Source organism: Hemiscyllium ocellatum, chromosome 8 (assembly GCF_020745735.1).
Source record: "Hemiscyllium ocellatum isolate sHemOce1 chromosome 8, sHemOce1.pat.X.cur, whole genome shotgun sequence".
Lineage (NCBI taxonomy): Eukaryota > Metazoa > Chordata > Chondrichthyes > Orectolobiformes > Hemiscylliidae > Hemiscyllium > Hemiscyllium ocellatum.
In genome coordinates, this window is record NC_083408.1 from 118,003,216 (window position 1) to 118,019,245 (window position 16,030).

At 48.5% G+C, this 16,030-nt stretch overlaps 1 protein-coding gene across 4 annotated transcripts in view; it reads left to right on the forward strand.

Moving 5' to 3' along the window:
• Positions 1–16,030, forward strand: part of ttll5 (tubulin tyrosine ligase-like family, member 5) — a 386,423-nt gene that overhangs the window by 328,922 nt on the left and 41,471 nt on the right. For 3 of the 4 annotated variants that reach the window (XM_060829527.1, XM_060829531.1, XM_060829528.1), the window contains one exon: positions 2,333–2,597. In XM_060829527.1, the coding sequence (XP_060685510.1) occupies positions 2,333–2,597 (265 nt within the window). The remainder of the gene's footprint in view (positions 1–2,332; positions 2,598–16,030) is intronic. The other variant, XM_060829530.1, reaches the window with a different exon arrangement.

Genomic DNA, 16,030 nt, shown 5'->3' on the forward strand with positions numbered 1-16,030 from the left:
TAGATTCCAGTATTTTCCAATGGTAGATATTAATCAGCTAATCGTAATATAGTTTCCTACTTTTTGCCTCCCTCCCCCTCTTTGAGTAGGGGTGTCACATTAGCCGTTTTCCTGAGGTAGCGCTCTGCTGTGTTAAAATCAGGACTAAAGGATCAAGGTATTGTCTTTCAGGTAAAATATTAAATCATGCCATTATCTGCTATTTGACCTGCATAAGAGCAGAGGGAACCTGTACCCCAGTGATAGTCATCATCTTCAGGGGAGTAGGGGATCTTTAACTTATTATTTTGTGGGATGTGGGTGTTGCTGGCTGACCCAGCATTTATTCCCTGTCCCTAGTTGTCCCTTGAGTAGGTGGGGGTGAGCTGCTTCCTTAAACCACTGCAGTCCATGTGCTGTGGTTTGACCCACAATGCCCTTAGGGTGGGAATTCCACGGTTTTGACCCAGTGACAGTGAAAGAACGGTGATATATTTCTAAGTCAGGATGGTGAGGGGCTTGGCGGGAAACTTGCAGGGGGTGGTGTTCCCATCTATCTGTCCTGCCCTTTTAGATGGAAGTGATCATGGGTTTGGAAGGTGCTGTCTGAGGATCTTTGGTGAGTTTCTGCAGTGTATCTTGTAGATGGTACATGCTGCTGTTACTGAGCATTGGTGGTGGAGGGAAAGGATGGTTATGGATGTGGTGCCAGTCAAGTAGGCAGCTTTTTCTTGGATGGTGTCAAGCTTCTTGAGTGTTCTTGGAGCTGCCCCCATCCAGACAAGTGGGGAGTATTCCATCACACTCCTGACTTGTGCCTTGTAGATGGTGGACAGGCTTTGGGGAGTCAGGAGGTGAGTTACTCACTGCAGGATTCCCAGCCTCTGACCTGCTCTTGTACCCACTGTGTTTATGTGATGAGTCCAGTTAAGTTTTTGGTCAAAGATAACTCTCAGGATGTTGGCAGTAGGGGACTCAGTGATGCTAACACCATTGAATATCAAGAGGTGGTAATTAGGTTGTTTTTTATTCATGATGATCATAGCCTGGCATTTGTGTGGCACGAATGTTACTTGCCACTTGTCAGCCCAAACCTTGATATTGTCCAGATTTGTACCCCAGTGCGACTCAGCCCCTTCAGGAGAGGGAGGGAGACCCCGTACCCCAGTGCGACTCAGCCCCTTCAGGAGAGCGAGGGAGACCCCGTACCCCAGTGCGACTCAGCCCCTTCAGGAGAGGGAGGGGGACCCCGTAGTCCAGTGAGGGTCGGCCCCTTCAGGAGAGGGAGGGAGTCCCCGTACCCCAGTGAGAATCAGCCCCTTCAGGAGAGGGAGGGGGACCCTATACCCCAGTGAGAGTCAGCCCCTTCGGCAGAGGGAGGGAGACCCCATTCCCCAGTGAGGATCAGCCCCTTCAGGAGAGGGAGGGAGACCCCGTACCCCAGTGAGGGTCAGCCCCTTCAGGAGAGGGAGGGGGACCCTGTACCCCAGTGAGGGTCAGCCCCTTCAGGAGAGGGAGGGAGACCCCGTACCTCAGTGAGAGTCAGCCCCTTCAGGAGAGAGAGGGAGACCCTGTACCCCAGTGAGAGTCAGCCCCTTCAGGAGAGGGAGGGGTCCTGTACCTTATTGCAGTTGCTAACTCAGTGCTGTTGTGCAATGAAGAGGAACATTACATGAGGAATACCAGTCAGACACTCTAAGTATATTTGAGACAGAGATAGATAGGTTCTTGATTCGTAAGAGAATGAAAGATTACAGAAAGAAGTCGCGAGAAAGGAATTGAGAAACAAATCAGCCATAATCAAATAATGGACCCAGACCTGATGGGCTGAATGGTATAATTGTGCTCAGATTCTATGGCCCAAGTTTGTGCTGAAGTGACTCTTCAAGTTTGGGTGGGTTTGGAAACATGATTCTCTGGCTCAGAAAACTTGACCCTGCCGTGACACCCACTTCCTGAAATTGAATTTTACTTCAGATTTCCTTTTCTCGATCCTGTGTCAATTCCTGACCATCAGAAGGGGCAGGGGAAGGATGTATTCACTCAATCTCTGACTATTCCATCCAACCTTGCCCAGCTGGTAGATACCACTTAGTAATCTCCCCCACCAATCCCCCACCCCACTGAACTACACCCACACCTCATCACCAACAAGGTTTCTCAGGGTGTGGGTGATGGTGAAGGCAGTTACTGATTGCCATGCCATGATGCGGTGCAGTATTGTTAGGGGTGGGGGAGAGCGGAATTGATAAACACATACTTTAATTCATTCACACTTACTGTCTCTTCTCCCAGATCTGGCCAATTACTAACCATGGTAATGTCTCTGTCTCTCTCACATGCACATACACAGGGGTTTTGTGGATAACCTGAGCTGGGATCAGGAGGTCGAGTGTGCATATAACACAGTGACAGGAGTGACTCCAAGGCAGAGATACCAGCCCACATCAGGGAGCCAGCAACTTCAGTACGCACTCCAACATCTCCAACAGCAACAGCAGCACTCCCGACAGCTCCTGGATACCAGTCGTGCCCGGCAGCAGGTAAAAGAGTGGGCAGAGCATAATCGGCACCAGGGAAACAAGCAGTTGGGCCAGAGCGCCAAACCTGGTGGCGAGGTGGGTCTGGGGTTACTGTTTCAATTCCCAGCCTTATGTGATGGTTATATTTTAATATTGGTTGATGAGAATGATCCTAACTCTGCAGTCTGCCTGACACCAAGCCTGGGTGGTTTCACACTGCAGTGTAAAGGGGGCTTCAAGCTGCAAGGTGTTTACTCTTTGAAACAACGGAAATCGCTTTTGTGTTAACAGTGGAGAGGCTAGATCTCACAGTCCCAGCAAAATAGTCAGCATCTCAGCTCATTTATAAACAACTGTGCTTTTAAGCTATCCATTTACCTTCAAGATAAAAGGAAGTTGGGGTTTCAAGAACACTGGGTAATCCAAGATGAAGGATGGGAAACATTTCTGGCTGCAACAGTTACTCCTTTTTTGAAGTATTTTAGGTACTGGAGGTGATTTCCTCGAATTACTGTTTTACAGCAATTACTGTTTTATTTACCATGACTTGGAGATGCTAGTGTTGGACTGGGGTGTACAAAGTTAAAAATCACACAACACCACGTTATAGTCCAACAGGTTTAATTGGAAGCACACTAGCTTTCGGAGCGACACTGTATTCTAACAGATGAAAGGCTTAACAGACAATTAATTTTTCAATGTATAATTTCAGTTACATCACACTGTAAATTTTTGCTATAAATTCTGTGTTAGGATTGAGCCCTCCACTATCACCTGATGAAGGAGCATCGCTCCGAAAGCTAGTGTGCTTCCAATTAAACTTGTTGGACTATAACCTGGTGTTGTGTGTTTTATTTGCTGTTGCATTGTTTTGGAACTTTGGAGGAAAAAAGTCAAAACAACAGCAGTTTTAAAGGGAGAGGTCCAGCCAAAGGAAGCACATGGTGAGGTCAGTGCAGGAGAGAGAGAGAGAGAGAGAGAGAGAAAGAAACTGGCACCACAGTGAACCTGCACAGTCACTGCCTTTGCTGTTTGAATTCGCTGGACATCGGACAGCGTCTGGGAAAATCAACAAGCAGTGAAATTCACAACTGCTCTTGGAGGGACTGTTTGGGCGCAGTCACAGCACAGAAGCAGATAAGTGACTAGTTTTAATCTGGAGCAGTGTTTTGTAGAGGAATAAGACGGTGTTATTTTCTGGGTCTGTAGATTGTGAAGGATCAAAAATGGCCTTTAGTCGAGTGATGTACACTTCTTGTCAGATATGGGAGTTCAAGGAGAGTTTACAGGTCACTGTGGATTATATCTGCAATTAATGCTGTTGGTTGCGAATCCTATCAGATTGAATGGATTGGTTGGAGAGACAGTTAGAGGCAATGAGGAATTTGCAATAGCAACGGTATGTGATGGATGGCAATTATAGGAAGGGGGGAAAGTCTCAGATACAGTCACATAGATGGGTTAACTCCAGGAAGGGTAAGAGAGGTAGGCAGTTAGTGCAAGAGTCTAACAAGTAGGCTGTTTTGGAAAATGTAGGGGGTGATGGATTCTTAGGGGGACATAGCACGAACAGCCAAGTTTCTGGTGTTGAGACTGGCTCTATTGCAATGAGGGTATGTCAAATTCCAAGACATCAACTGTGTTAGAGGACTCTGTAGTCTGAGGTACAGGCACGTTTCTGTGGACAGCAGCGAAAAAGCAGAATGGTGTGTTGTTTCCCTGGTGCCAGGATCAAGGATGTCTCAGAGAGGGTGCAGAATGTTCTCACAGGGGAGAGGGGCCAGCAGGAGGTCATTGTCCACATTGGAACCAACGACATTGGAAGGGAAAAGGTTGAGATTCTGAAGGGAGATTACAGAGAGTTAGGCAGGAATTTAAAAAGGAGGTCCTCAAGGGTAATAATATCTGGATTACTCCCAATGCTACGAGCTAGTACGAATAGGATAGAGCAGATGAATGTATGGCTGGTGTATGGGAGAAGGATTCACATTTTTGGATCATTGGAATCTCTTTTGGGGTAGAAGTGACCTGTACAAGAAGGACGGCTGGCACCTAAATTGGAAGGGGACTGGCAGGGAGATTTGTTAGAGCTGCTCGGGAGGATTTAAACCAGTAATGTAGGGGAGGTGGGATGCAGGAGGTACTGAGGAAAAAGATTGATCTGAGACGGGTACAGCTGAGAACAGAAGTGAGTCAAACAGTCAGGGCAGGCAGGGACAAGGGAGGACTAATAAATTAAACTGCATTTATTTCAATGCAAGGGGCCTAACAGGGAAGGCAGATAAACTCCGGGCATGGTTAGGAACATGGGACTGGGATATCATAGCAATTACAGAAACATGGCTCAGGGATGGGCAGGACTGGCAGCTTAATGTTCCAGGATACAAATACTACAGGAAGGATAGAAAGGGAGGCAAGAGGAGGGGGGAGTGGCATTTTTGATAAGGGGTAACATTACAGCTGTGCTGAGGGAGGATATTCCCAGAAATACATCCAGGGAAGTTATTTGGGTGGAACTGAGAAATAAGACAGGGATGATCACCTTATTGGGATTGTATTATGGACCCCCCCCCCAATAGTCAGAGGGAAATTGAGAAAAAAACTTGTAAGGAGATCTCAACTATCTGTAAGAATAATAGGGTAGTTATGGTCGGGGATTTTAACTTTCCAAACATTGACTGGGACTGCCATAGTGTTAAAGGTTTAGATGGAGAGGAATTTCTTAAGTGTGTACAAGACAATTTTCTGATTCAGTTTGTGGATGTACCTACTAGAGAAGGTGCAAAACTTGACCTACTCTTGGGAAATAAGGCAGGGCAGGTGACTGAGGTGTCAGTGGGGGAGCACTTTGGAGACAGCGACCATAATATTATTGGATTTATAATAATGATGGAAAAGGATAGACCAGATCTAAAAGTTGAAGTTCTAAATTGGAGAAAGGCCAATTTTGACAGCATTAGGCAAGAACTTTCGAAAGCTGATTGGGGGCAGATGTTCGCAGGTAAAGGGACGGCTGGAAAATGGGAAGTCTTCAGAAATGAGATAACAAGAATCCAGAGACACCCCCCACCTCCCCACTGCACTGAGACACCCCCCACCTCCCCACTGCAGTGAGACACCCCCCACCTCCCCACTGCACTGAGACACCCCCCCACCTCCCCACTGCACTGAGACACCTCCCCACTGCACTGAGACACCCCCCCACCTCCCCACTGCACTGAGACACCCCCCACCTCCCCACTGCACTGAGACACCCCCCACCTCCCCACTGCAGTGAGACACCCCCCACCTCCCCACTGCACTGAGACACCCCCCCACCTCCCCACTGCACTGAGACACCCCCCACCTCCCCACTGCAGTGAGACACCCCCCCCACCTCCCCACTGCAGTGAGACTCCCCCCACCTCCCCACTGCACTGAGACTCCCCCCACCTCCCCACTGCACTGAGACTCCCCCCACCTCCCCACTGCAGTGAGACACCCCCCACCTCCCCACTGCAGTGAGACACCCCCCCACCTCCCCACTGCAGTTAGACTCCCCTCATGTTGTGGTTCTGCTCGCCGAGCTGGAAGTTTTTGCTGCAAACGTTTCGTTCCCTGGCTAGGGAACATCATCAGTGCTGTGGGAGCCTCCTGTGAAGCGCTGCTTTGATGTTTCTTCCGGTATTTATATTGGTTTGTTCTTGCCGCTTCCGGGTGTCAGTTTCAGCTGTAGTAGTTTGTTTGTGGGGTCCAGGTCGATGTGGCTGTTGATGGAGTTTGTGGATGAATGCCATGCCTCTAGGAATTCCCTGGCTGTTCTCTGTCTGGCATGTCCTATGATGGTAGTGTTTTCCCAGTCAAATTCATGTTCCTGGTTGTCTGAGTGTATGGCTACTAGGGATAGCTGGTCGTGTCGTTTTGTGGCTAGCTGATGTTCATGGATGCGGATTGTTAGCTGTCTTCCTGTTTGTCCTATATAGTGTTTTGTGCAGTCCTTGCATGGTATTTTGTAAACTACGTTAGTTTGGCTCGTGCTGGCTAATGGGTCCTTTGTTCTAGTGAGTTGTTGTCTGAGTGTGGAAGTTGGCTTGTGTGCTGTTATGAGTCCTAAGGGTCGCAGTAGTCTGGCTGTCAGTTCTGAGATGCTCCTGACGTATGGTAGTGTGGCTAGTCCTTTTGGTTGTGGCATGTCCTCGTTCCGTGGTCTATCTCTTAGGCATCTGGTGATAAAGTTGCGTGGGTATCCGTTTTTGGCGAATACCTTGTATAGGTGTTCCTCTTCCTCTTTTCGCAGTTCTGGTGTACTGCAGTGTGTTGTGGCTCTTTTGAATAGTGTCCTGACGCAGCTTCGTTTGTGTGTGTTGGGGTGGTTACTTTCATAGTTTAGGACTTGGTCTGTGTGTGTTGGTTTCCTGTGTACCCTTGTGGTGAATTCTCCGTTGGGTGTTCTCTCTACTAACACGTCTAGGAATGGGAGTTGGCTATCCTTTTCCTCTTCTCTCGTGAATCGGATTCCTGTGAGTGTGGCGTTGATGATTCGGTGTGTTTTTTCTATTTCTGTGTTTTTGATGATTACAAAGGTGTCATCGACGTATCTGATCCAGAGTTTGGGTTGGATTTGTGGTAGGGCTGTATGTTCTAACCTTTGCATAACTGCCTCTGCTATGAGTCCCGAGATTGGTGATCCCATGGGTGTTCCGTTGATTTGTTCGTATATCTGATTGTTGAATGTAAAGTGTGTGGTGAGGCACAGGTCTAGTAGTTTAAGTATGCCGTCCTTGTTGATAGGTTCGGCCTCCTGTGTTCTGTTATGTATGTCCAGTAGGTTGGCTATTGTTTCTCTGGCTAGGGTTTTGTCAATTGATGTGAACAGTGCCGTCACGTCGAATGATACCATGGTTTCTTCTTTGTCTATGTGTGTATTCCTGATGATGTCCAAGAATTCCTGTGTTGATTGTATGGAGTGTTTGGATCCGCTGACTAGGTGTTTCAGTTTTTGTTGTAGTTCTTTGGCCAGTTTGTATGCTGGTGTCCCTGGTAGTGATACTATGGGTATGAGTGGGATGTCTGGTGTGTGTACTTTGGGTAGTCCGTAGAATCTGGGGGTGTTGTTGCTTTCAGGTTTCATTCTTTGCTGGTCCGCTTTGATTATCTGTCCGTTTTTTTGTAGATTCCTTAGTGTGTTGATTATTCTATTGGTGAGTTGTGGTGTGGGGTCGGAATCCTTCATTTGGTAGGTGTTGGTGTCTGCGAGTAGTTGTTGTGCTTTATTGATGTAGTCTGATTTATCTAAGATGACCGTCATTCTGCCTTTATCTGCCGGTAGTATGATTATGTTCTTGTCATTTTTCAATGCTTTCAGTGCTTCCCTCTCCTTGGTGTTGAGATTATGTGTATGTCGTTTTCTTATCATCATAGGTACAACCGTTTGTCTCACTGTTTGTTGTGTCTCTTCTGTCAGTCCATTGTTCCTGAGTGTGCATTCTAGTGCTGCTAGGAAGTCTGCTGTGTTGGCATCCCTGTAGTTGTATTTGAGTCCCTTGGCCAGTATAGTTCTTTCCATGTCTGTGAGCTGTCTGTGGGAGAGGTTTTTAACCCAGGTGTGTGTTGTAGTGTCCTCCTGTTTGTGGGTTAGTTTGTCCATTTTTTCTTTTAGTGCCATTTTTTTGCGAAGTGTTGTCCTGTTCTGTCCTACAGTGATAGCCTGTTCTATGGTCCGGGTCCATTCCTGATTAGTGGTTTTTAAAATTAACGACTTTTGGCGCGCAATTTCTTGCTTGTATTTGTGCAGTCGGTTGTGAGCGTCTGTGATCATTACCTGGACCATCCTGAATCCGTTCTTCTTGGCTGTTTCCCTGGCTTGTGGATTATTTACTGGAGGTCTGTACTTGACACATTGTGGCAGGATTTGATTTTTTCTGCATTCGTGGAGGAACCGGAGTTGTTCATGTGTTGCGCTTAGGCGGTTAGCGCAGGATTCCCATCTCCTGGCTTGTCTCAGCGTTTCTCGCCCGTAAGTGTTTAAAGTCTGGTTGAAGATTTGTAGCTCGGGTGTCCGTTGTTGTGGTTCTGTTCACCGAGCTGGAAGTTTTTGCTGCAAACGTTTCGTTCCCTGGCTAGGGAACATCATCAGTGCTATTGGAGCCTCCTGTGAAGCGCTGCTTTGATGTTTCTTCCGGTATTTATAGTGTTTGTTCTTGCCGCTTCCGGGTGTCAGTTTCAGCTGTAGTAGTTTGTTTGTGGGGTCCAGGTCGATGTGTCTGTTGATGGATGTTCTTGCCGCTTCCGGGTGTCAGTTTCAGCTGTAGTGGTTTGTATATGGGGTCCAGGTCCATGTGTCTGTTAATGGAGTTTGTGGATGAATGCCATGCCTCCAGGAATTCCCTGGCTGTTCTCTGTCTGGCTTGTCCTATGATGGTAGTGTTTTCCCAGTCAAATTCATGTTCCTGGTTGTCTGAGTGTATGGCTACTAGGGATAGCTGGTCGTGTCGTTTTGTGGCTAGCTGATGTTCATGGATGCGGATTGTTAGCTGTCTTCCTGTTTGTCCTATATAGTGTTTTGTGCAGTCCTTGCATGGTATTTTGTAAACTACGTTAGTTTGGCTCGTGCTGGCTAATGGGTCCTTTGTTCTAGTGAGTTGTTGTCTGAGTGTGGAAGTTGGCTTGTGTGCTGTTATGAGTCCTAAGGGTCGCAGTAGTCCGGCTGTCAGTTCTGAGACGCTCCTGACGTATGGTAGTGTGGCTAGTCCTTTTGGTTGTGGCATGTCCTCGTTCCGTGGTCTATCTCTTAGGCATCTTTGTAATCATCAAAAACACAGAGCTACAAATCTTCAACCAGACTTTAGACACCCCCCACCTCCCCACTGCAGTGAGACTCCCCCCACCTCCCCACTGCACTGAGACACACTCCCCCCACCTCCCCACTGCAGTGAGACACCCCCCCCACCTCCCCACTGCACTGAGACACCCCCCACCTCCCCACTGCACTGAGACACCCCCCACCTCCCCACTGCACTGAGACACACTCCCCCCACCTCCCCACTGCAGTGAGACACCCCCCACCTCCCCACTGCACTGAGACACCCCCCACCTCCCCACTGCACTGAGACACACTCCCCCCACCTCCCCACTGCACTGAGACACCCCCCACCTCCCCACTGCACTGAGACACCCCCCCACCTCCCCACTGCACTGAGACACCCCCCACCTCCCCACTGCACTGAGACACCCCCCCACCTCCCCACTGCACTGAGACACCCCCCCACCTCCCCACTGCAGTGAGACTCCCCCCACCTCCCCACTGCACTGAGACACCCCCCACCTCCCCACTGCAGTGAGACTCCCCCCACCTCCCCACTGCAATGAGACACCCCCCACCTCCCCACTGCAGTGAGACACCCCCCCACCTCCCCACTGCAGTGAGACTCCCCCCCCCACCTCCCCACTGCAGTGAGACTCCCCCCACCTCCCCACTGCACTGAGACACCCCCCCACCTCCCCACTGCAGTGAGACACCCCCCACCTCCCCACTGCAGTGAGACTCCCCCCCCACCTCCCCACTGCAGTGAGACACCCCCCACCTCCCCACTGCAGTGAGACTCCCCCCCCACCTCCCCACTGCAGTGAGACATCTCCACTGATGAACTCTGATCCTCTTCCAATGATGGCCAATATATCATTTCCCTTCATGCTGCTCGCAGAGAATTATCGAGTCATAGGGATGTACTGCACTGAAACAGACCTTTCAGTCCAACTTATCCACGCTGACCAGATATCCCAATACCAATCTAGTCCCACCTGCCAGCACCCGGCCCATAGCCCTCCAAACCCTTCCTATTCATATACCCATCCAGATGCCCCTTAAATGTTGCAATTGTACCAGCCTCCACCACTTCCTCTGGCAGCTCATTCCATACACGTACCACCCTCTGTGTGAAAAAGTTGCCCCTTAGGTCTCTTTTATACTCTTCCCCTCTCACCCTAAACCTATACCCTTTAGGTTTTGACTCCCCCACCCCAAGGAGAATACCTTGTCTATTTGCCCTGTCTATGCCTCTTATGATTTTATAAACCTCTAAAAGGTCACCCCTCAGCCTCCGACGGTCCAGGGAAAACAGCCCCAGCCTGTTCAACCTCTCCCTATAGCCCAACCGTGGCAACATCTTTGTAAATCTTTTCTGAACCCTTCCAAGTTTCATAACATCGCTCTGAAAAGAAGGAGACCAGAATTGCACACAGTATTCCAACAGTGGCCTAACCAATATCCTGTACAGTCGCAACATGACCTCCCAACTCCTGTACTCAATATGCTGACCAATAAAGGAAAGCATACCAAACGCCTTCTTCACTATCCTATCTACCTGTGACTCTACTTTCAAGGAGCTACGAACCTTCACTCCAAGGTCTCTTTGTTCAGCAACACTCCCTAGGACCTTATTACCATTAAGTGTATAAGTCCTTGCTTTCCCAATATGCAGCACCTAGCAGCTAAGAACAGAATATCGGAAGAGTAGGATCAGACCTAAATGAGGAGTCAAGTGAGCTAAAAGGGGCCATGAAATAACTTTAGTGAGCAGAATTAAAGAGAATCCCAAAGCCTTTTATTCTTATATAAGAAGCAAGTAGGTAACTAGAGAAAGGATTGGTTCACGAAAAGATAATGAAGGAAGGCTGTGTGCCGAACCTGAGAGAATGGGTGAGATTCTGAATGATTACTTTGCATCAGTGTTCACTGAGGAGAGGAACATGATGAATCTTGTAATAAGAGATAGAAGTTTGATTAGTCTGGATCACGTTGGCATAAATAGGGAAGATGTGTTGGGTATGCTAGAGGTTATTAAGGTGGACAAATCCCTAGGACCGGATGGGATCTATCCCAGGTTGCTGAGGGGGGTGAGAGAGGAAATAGCTGGGGCCCTGACAGATATCTTTGTGACATCCTTAAACACAGGTGAGGTGCCGGAGGACTGGAGGGTTGCTCATGTTGTCCCCCTGTAAAGAAGAGTAGTAGGGATATTCTGGGTAACTACAGACCAGTGAGCCTGATGTCGGTGGTGGGAAAGTTGCTGGAGAAAGTACTGAGGGATAGGATCTATTTATATTTGGAAAAGAATGAGCTTATCAGTGATAGGCAACATGGTTTTGTGTGGGGGAGTTCGTGCCTTACCAACTTAATAGAGTTCTTTGAGGAAGTGACCAAGTTGATAGATGAAGGAAGGGCTGTTGATGTCATATACATGGACTTTAGTAAGGTGTTTGATAAGGTTCCCCACTGTAGACTAATGGAGAAAGTGAAGTCACATGGTGTGCAGGGTGTTCTAGCTAGGTGGATAAAGAACTGGTTGAGCAACAGGAGACAGAGAGTAGTAGTTGAAGGGAGTTTCTCGAAATGGAGAAAGGTGACCAGTGGTGTCCCACAGGGGTCAGTGTTGGGGTCACTGTTGTTTGTGATATACATAAATGATCTGGAAGAGGGCACTGTTGGTATGATCACCAAGTTTGCAGATGACACAAAGATTGGTGGAGTAGCAGAAAGCATAAGGGACTGTCAGAGAATACAGGAGGGTATAGATAGACTGGAGAGTTGGGCAGAGAAGTGGCAGATGGAGTTCAATCCAGACAAATGTGAGGTGATGCATTTAGGCAAGTCTAATTCTAGAGCGAATTATACAATGAATGGAAGAGCCTTGGGAAAGGTTGATGGGCAGAGAGACCTGGGAGTTCAGGTCCACTGTACCCTGAAGGTTGCTGCACAGGTGGATAGAGTGGTCACAAAGGTATATAGTATGCTTGCCTTCATTGGACGGGGTATTGAGTATAAGAGCTGGCAGGTCATGTTAAAATTGTACAGGACATTGGTTCGGCCGCATTTAGAATATTGTGTACAGTTCTGGTCGCCACATTACCAAAAGGATGTGGACACTTTGGAGAGGGTGCAGAGAAGGTTTACGAGGATGTTGCCTGGTATGGAAGGTGCTAGCTATGAAGAGAGGTTGAGTAGGTTAGGTTTGTTTTCATTAGAAAAAAGGAGGTTGAGGGGTGACCTGACTGAGGTTTACAAAATCATGAAGGGTATAGACAGGGTGGGTAGAGACAAGCTTTTTCCCAGGGTGAAGGATTCAATAACGAGAGGTCACGCTTTCAAGGTGAGAGGTGAAAAGTTTAAGGGAGATACACGCGGCAAGTACTTCACACACAGAGGGTGGGGGGTGTTTGGAACACGTTGCCAGCAGAGGTGGTAGAGGCAGGCACGGTAGATTCATTTAAGGTGCGTCTGGACAGATGCATGAGTAGGTGGGGAGCAGAGGGATACAGATGCTTCGGAAGTGGGCAACAGGTTTAGACAGTGGATTTAGATCAGCTCAGGCTTGGAGGGCCGAAGGGCCTGTTACTGGGCTGTAAACATTCTTTGTTCTTTGTACACAAGCCCCCACCATTCATCCACATTTCCATGTGACTCCCAACAGCAGATAACGTGTGCTGCCGAGTCGATGTGGGCTCGTGATAGCAGGTATGTCGCCAGTCTGACCTGGAATTCATTAAGTGTGTTTATAGAATAGCCTTTGGCCCGTGCAGTTTTATTATTAAATAACCACAGGATTGCATTTCCTTAACAGAGTCCGAGTATTACACCAGTATTACGCTGGATTCAAGCCAGAATAATGTGCGGAGGCGTTCCAGGAAACTGCTTTCCCTTGAAAAACAATAGGGAGTCAAAGGAAAATCTGTTTCCGATTGACAGTTTCGTGCTGAGTGTCAGGATCTCTCCTGCTTTACGTGACCTCCACAATTTGCAGAACAGTGCAGAGTAATTTTGAGGTGTTTGAGTATGTTTTAAAACAATAACCTTCTGGCAGTTTCCTTGGCAAAGACAGAGTTTTGCCCATCCCTAGTTGCCCTTGGGAAGATGACAGTGACCTGCGGCCTTGAACTGCCGTAGCTAGACCCACATTGCTGTTAGGGAGGGAATTCTGGGATTCTGACCCAACGACACTGAAGGAGCGGTGATATATTTCCAAGTCAGGATGGTGTGTGGCTTGGAGGAGGAATTAGAGATGATGTTCCCATGACATTACTGCCCTTCTCCGTCTCAGTTATGGAGAGAGTTCCTGCTCTTCTGGATAATACAAACTGCAGCACATTGCATTGGCAGTGGAGGAGCTCAGTATTGAGTCCTGTGATTGTCTGTCCTAGTGCCCATTACTATAACTTCAGTTGTGTTGTAGCTATCTGTTAAATGAGGTTCACTGTCATTGTTCATTGTGTGTAATCTTATTTCCTTTCTGATGTTTCCCAGCTCTGTGCGAGTAGTTTATTTCATACAACTAGTGTGTGTGGTGGTGAATGCAGCTGGAGGAGCTCGTCAGTCAGTGTAGGCTTTAGTTTTAGTTTAAAGATTACAGAAACAGTGTGTGGCTGTTGCTGAGCCAAGCTGTAGTGTTCATGTTCACAGTTAATGGACAGCAACAGCATAATCTCATACACCCTGGACATCAGCCAGCAGCCTTTACCAATATCCCTGTTTTCAATTCAGTGGGCATTTAACTTTCATCTCAAACATAGGTGAGCCATGTGCTCCAGTAAACTTAAACGTGCTACTAGTACAGTAGGAAATACAGAGATGATGGAATATTTAGGAACAACACACATTGGAGTGCGGACATGAGGCCACATATTTTGTGAGTAACGGAACAAAGAGAAAAGCAGATTACTTCAATATGTAGATGTGACATATTTATTTGCAGCTCCCGGTTTAGTTGTGACCTTTGCAGGGCAGGATTGACTCCATTTGGATCCCTCCTAGTTTTTGGTTTGTTCGTCGAAAGAAATATATACTTTTCATTGAGGGAATGCAGCAGAGATTCACCTGACTGACTCCTGAGAATGTAGACTGGGTTTATATTCACTACAGTTTAGATAAAGAGAATGTGTTCTCATCGAAACTTCTTAAAAGGCCTAGGCACAATTAGATGTGGAAAGAGTTCTGCCCCTGACCGGAAGGCTTTGAGACAATATAATTTCAGAATACAGTAAAAGCCATTTAGAATGGAGGGGTGGAGCAACTTCTTCACTGAGACAGTGGTGAAGTGTTGGAATTCTCTCTCCCAGTGGACAGTGTAACTATGGGCAGTGTGTTGGCTCAGTGGTTAGCAGGGACCGGATTTGATTCCAGCCTCGGGCGACTGTCTGTGTGGGTTTCCTCCGGGTGCTCTGGTTTCCTCCCACAGTCCAAAGATGTGCAGGTTAGGTGGATTGGCCATGCTAAATTGCCTCGTAGTTTCCATGGATCTTTAAGCTGAGTGAAACTGTGCAGGTCTGGTGGTTAGACATGGTAAATGTAGGGTAAAGGGCTAGATTTAGGTGGTTTGCTCTTTGGAGTGTTGGTGCAGTCTTGATGGGCTGAATGGCTTCTTTCTTTACTGTAGAGATTCTGCAATGCTAAGTCACCAAGTTAGTTCAAGACTGAAATCACTGAACTGAAAGTATAGAGCTGGAATCTGGCATTGAGATGGATGACCAGGCGTGTAGAATGGTGGAGTATGCTCATGGTACTACTGGCCAGCTCCTGCTCCTGTTTTCCCATGCTCACTTAACTCACCTGAATCTTATAGGAACAAAACTTAATACTTTCGGGAGAGATGGGGACCCATAAGCTAGCGAGAGTCAGCCCCTTCAGGAGAGGGAGGGAGACCCCGTACCCCAGTGAGAGTCAGCCCCTTCAGGAGAGGGAGGGTGACCCCGTATCCCAGTGAGAGTCAGCCCCTTCAGGAGAGGGAGGGAGACCCCGTACCCCAGTGAGAGTCAGCCTCTTCAGGAGAGGGAGGGAGACCCCATACCCCAGTGAGGGTCAGCCCCTTCAGGAGAGGGAGGGAGACCCCATACCCCAGTGAGAGTCAGCCCCTTCAGGAGAGGGAGGGAGACCCCGTATCCCAGTGAGAGTCAGCTCCTTCAGGAGAGGGAGGGGGACCCCGTACCCCAGTGAGAGTCAGCCCCTTCAGGAGAGGGAGGGAGACCCCGTATCCCAGTGAGAGTCAGCCCCTTCAGGAGAGGGAGGGGGACCCCGTACCCCAGTGAGAGTCAGCCCCTTCAGGAGAGGGAGGGAGACCCCGTACCCCAGTGAGGGTCAGCCCCTTCAGGAGAGGAAGGGGGACCCCGTACCCCAGTGAGAGTCAGCCCCTTCAGGAGAGGGAGGGAGACCCCGTATCCCAGTGAGAGTCAGCCCCTTCAGGAGAGGGAGGGAGACCCCGTACCCCAGTGAGAGTCAGCCCCTTCAGGAGAGGGAGGGAGACCCCGTACCCCAGTGCGACTCAGCCCCTTCGGGAGAGGGAGGGAGACCCCGTACCCCAGTGAGAGTCAGCCCCTTCGGGAGAGGGAGGGAGACCCCATACCCCAGTGAGAGTCAGCCCCTTCGGGAGAGGGAGGGGGACAGGTCATCTGTATATGAGTAGAAATGTGAACCAGTTGTTTCTCTGCTAGTTGCGATGTGAACCTCTGTGCATTTCCATCATGTTCTATTTTAACCCTGAGAAATTCTAGTGTTCATGCAG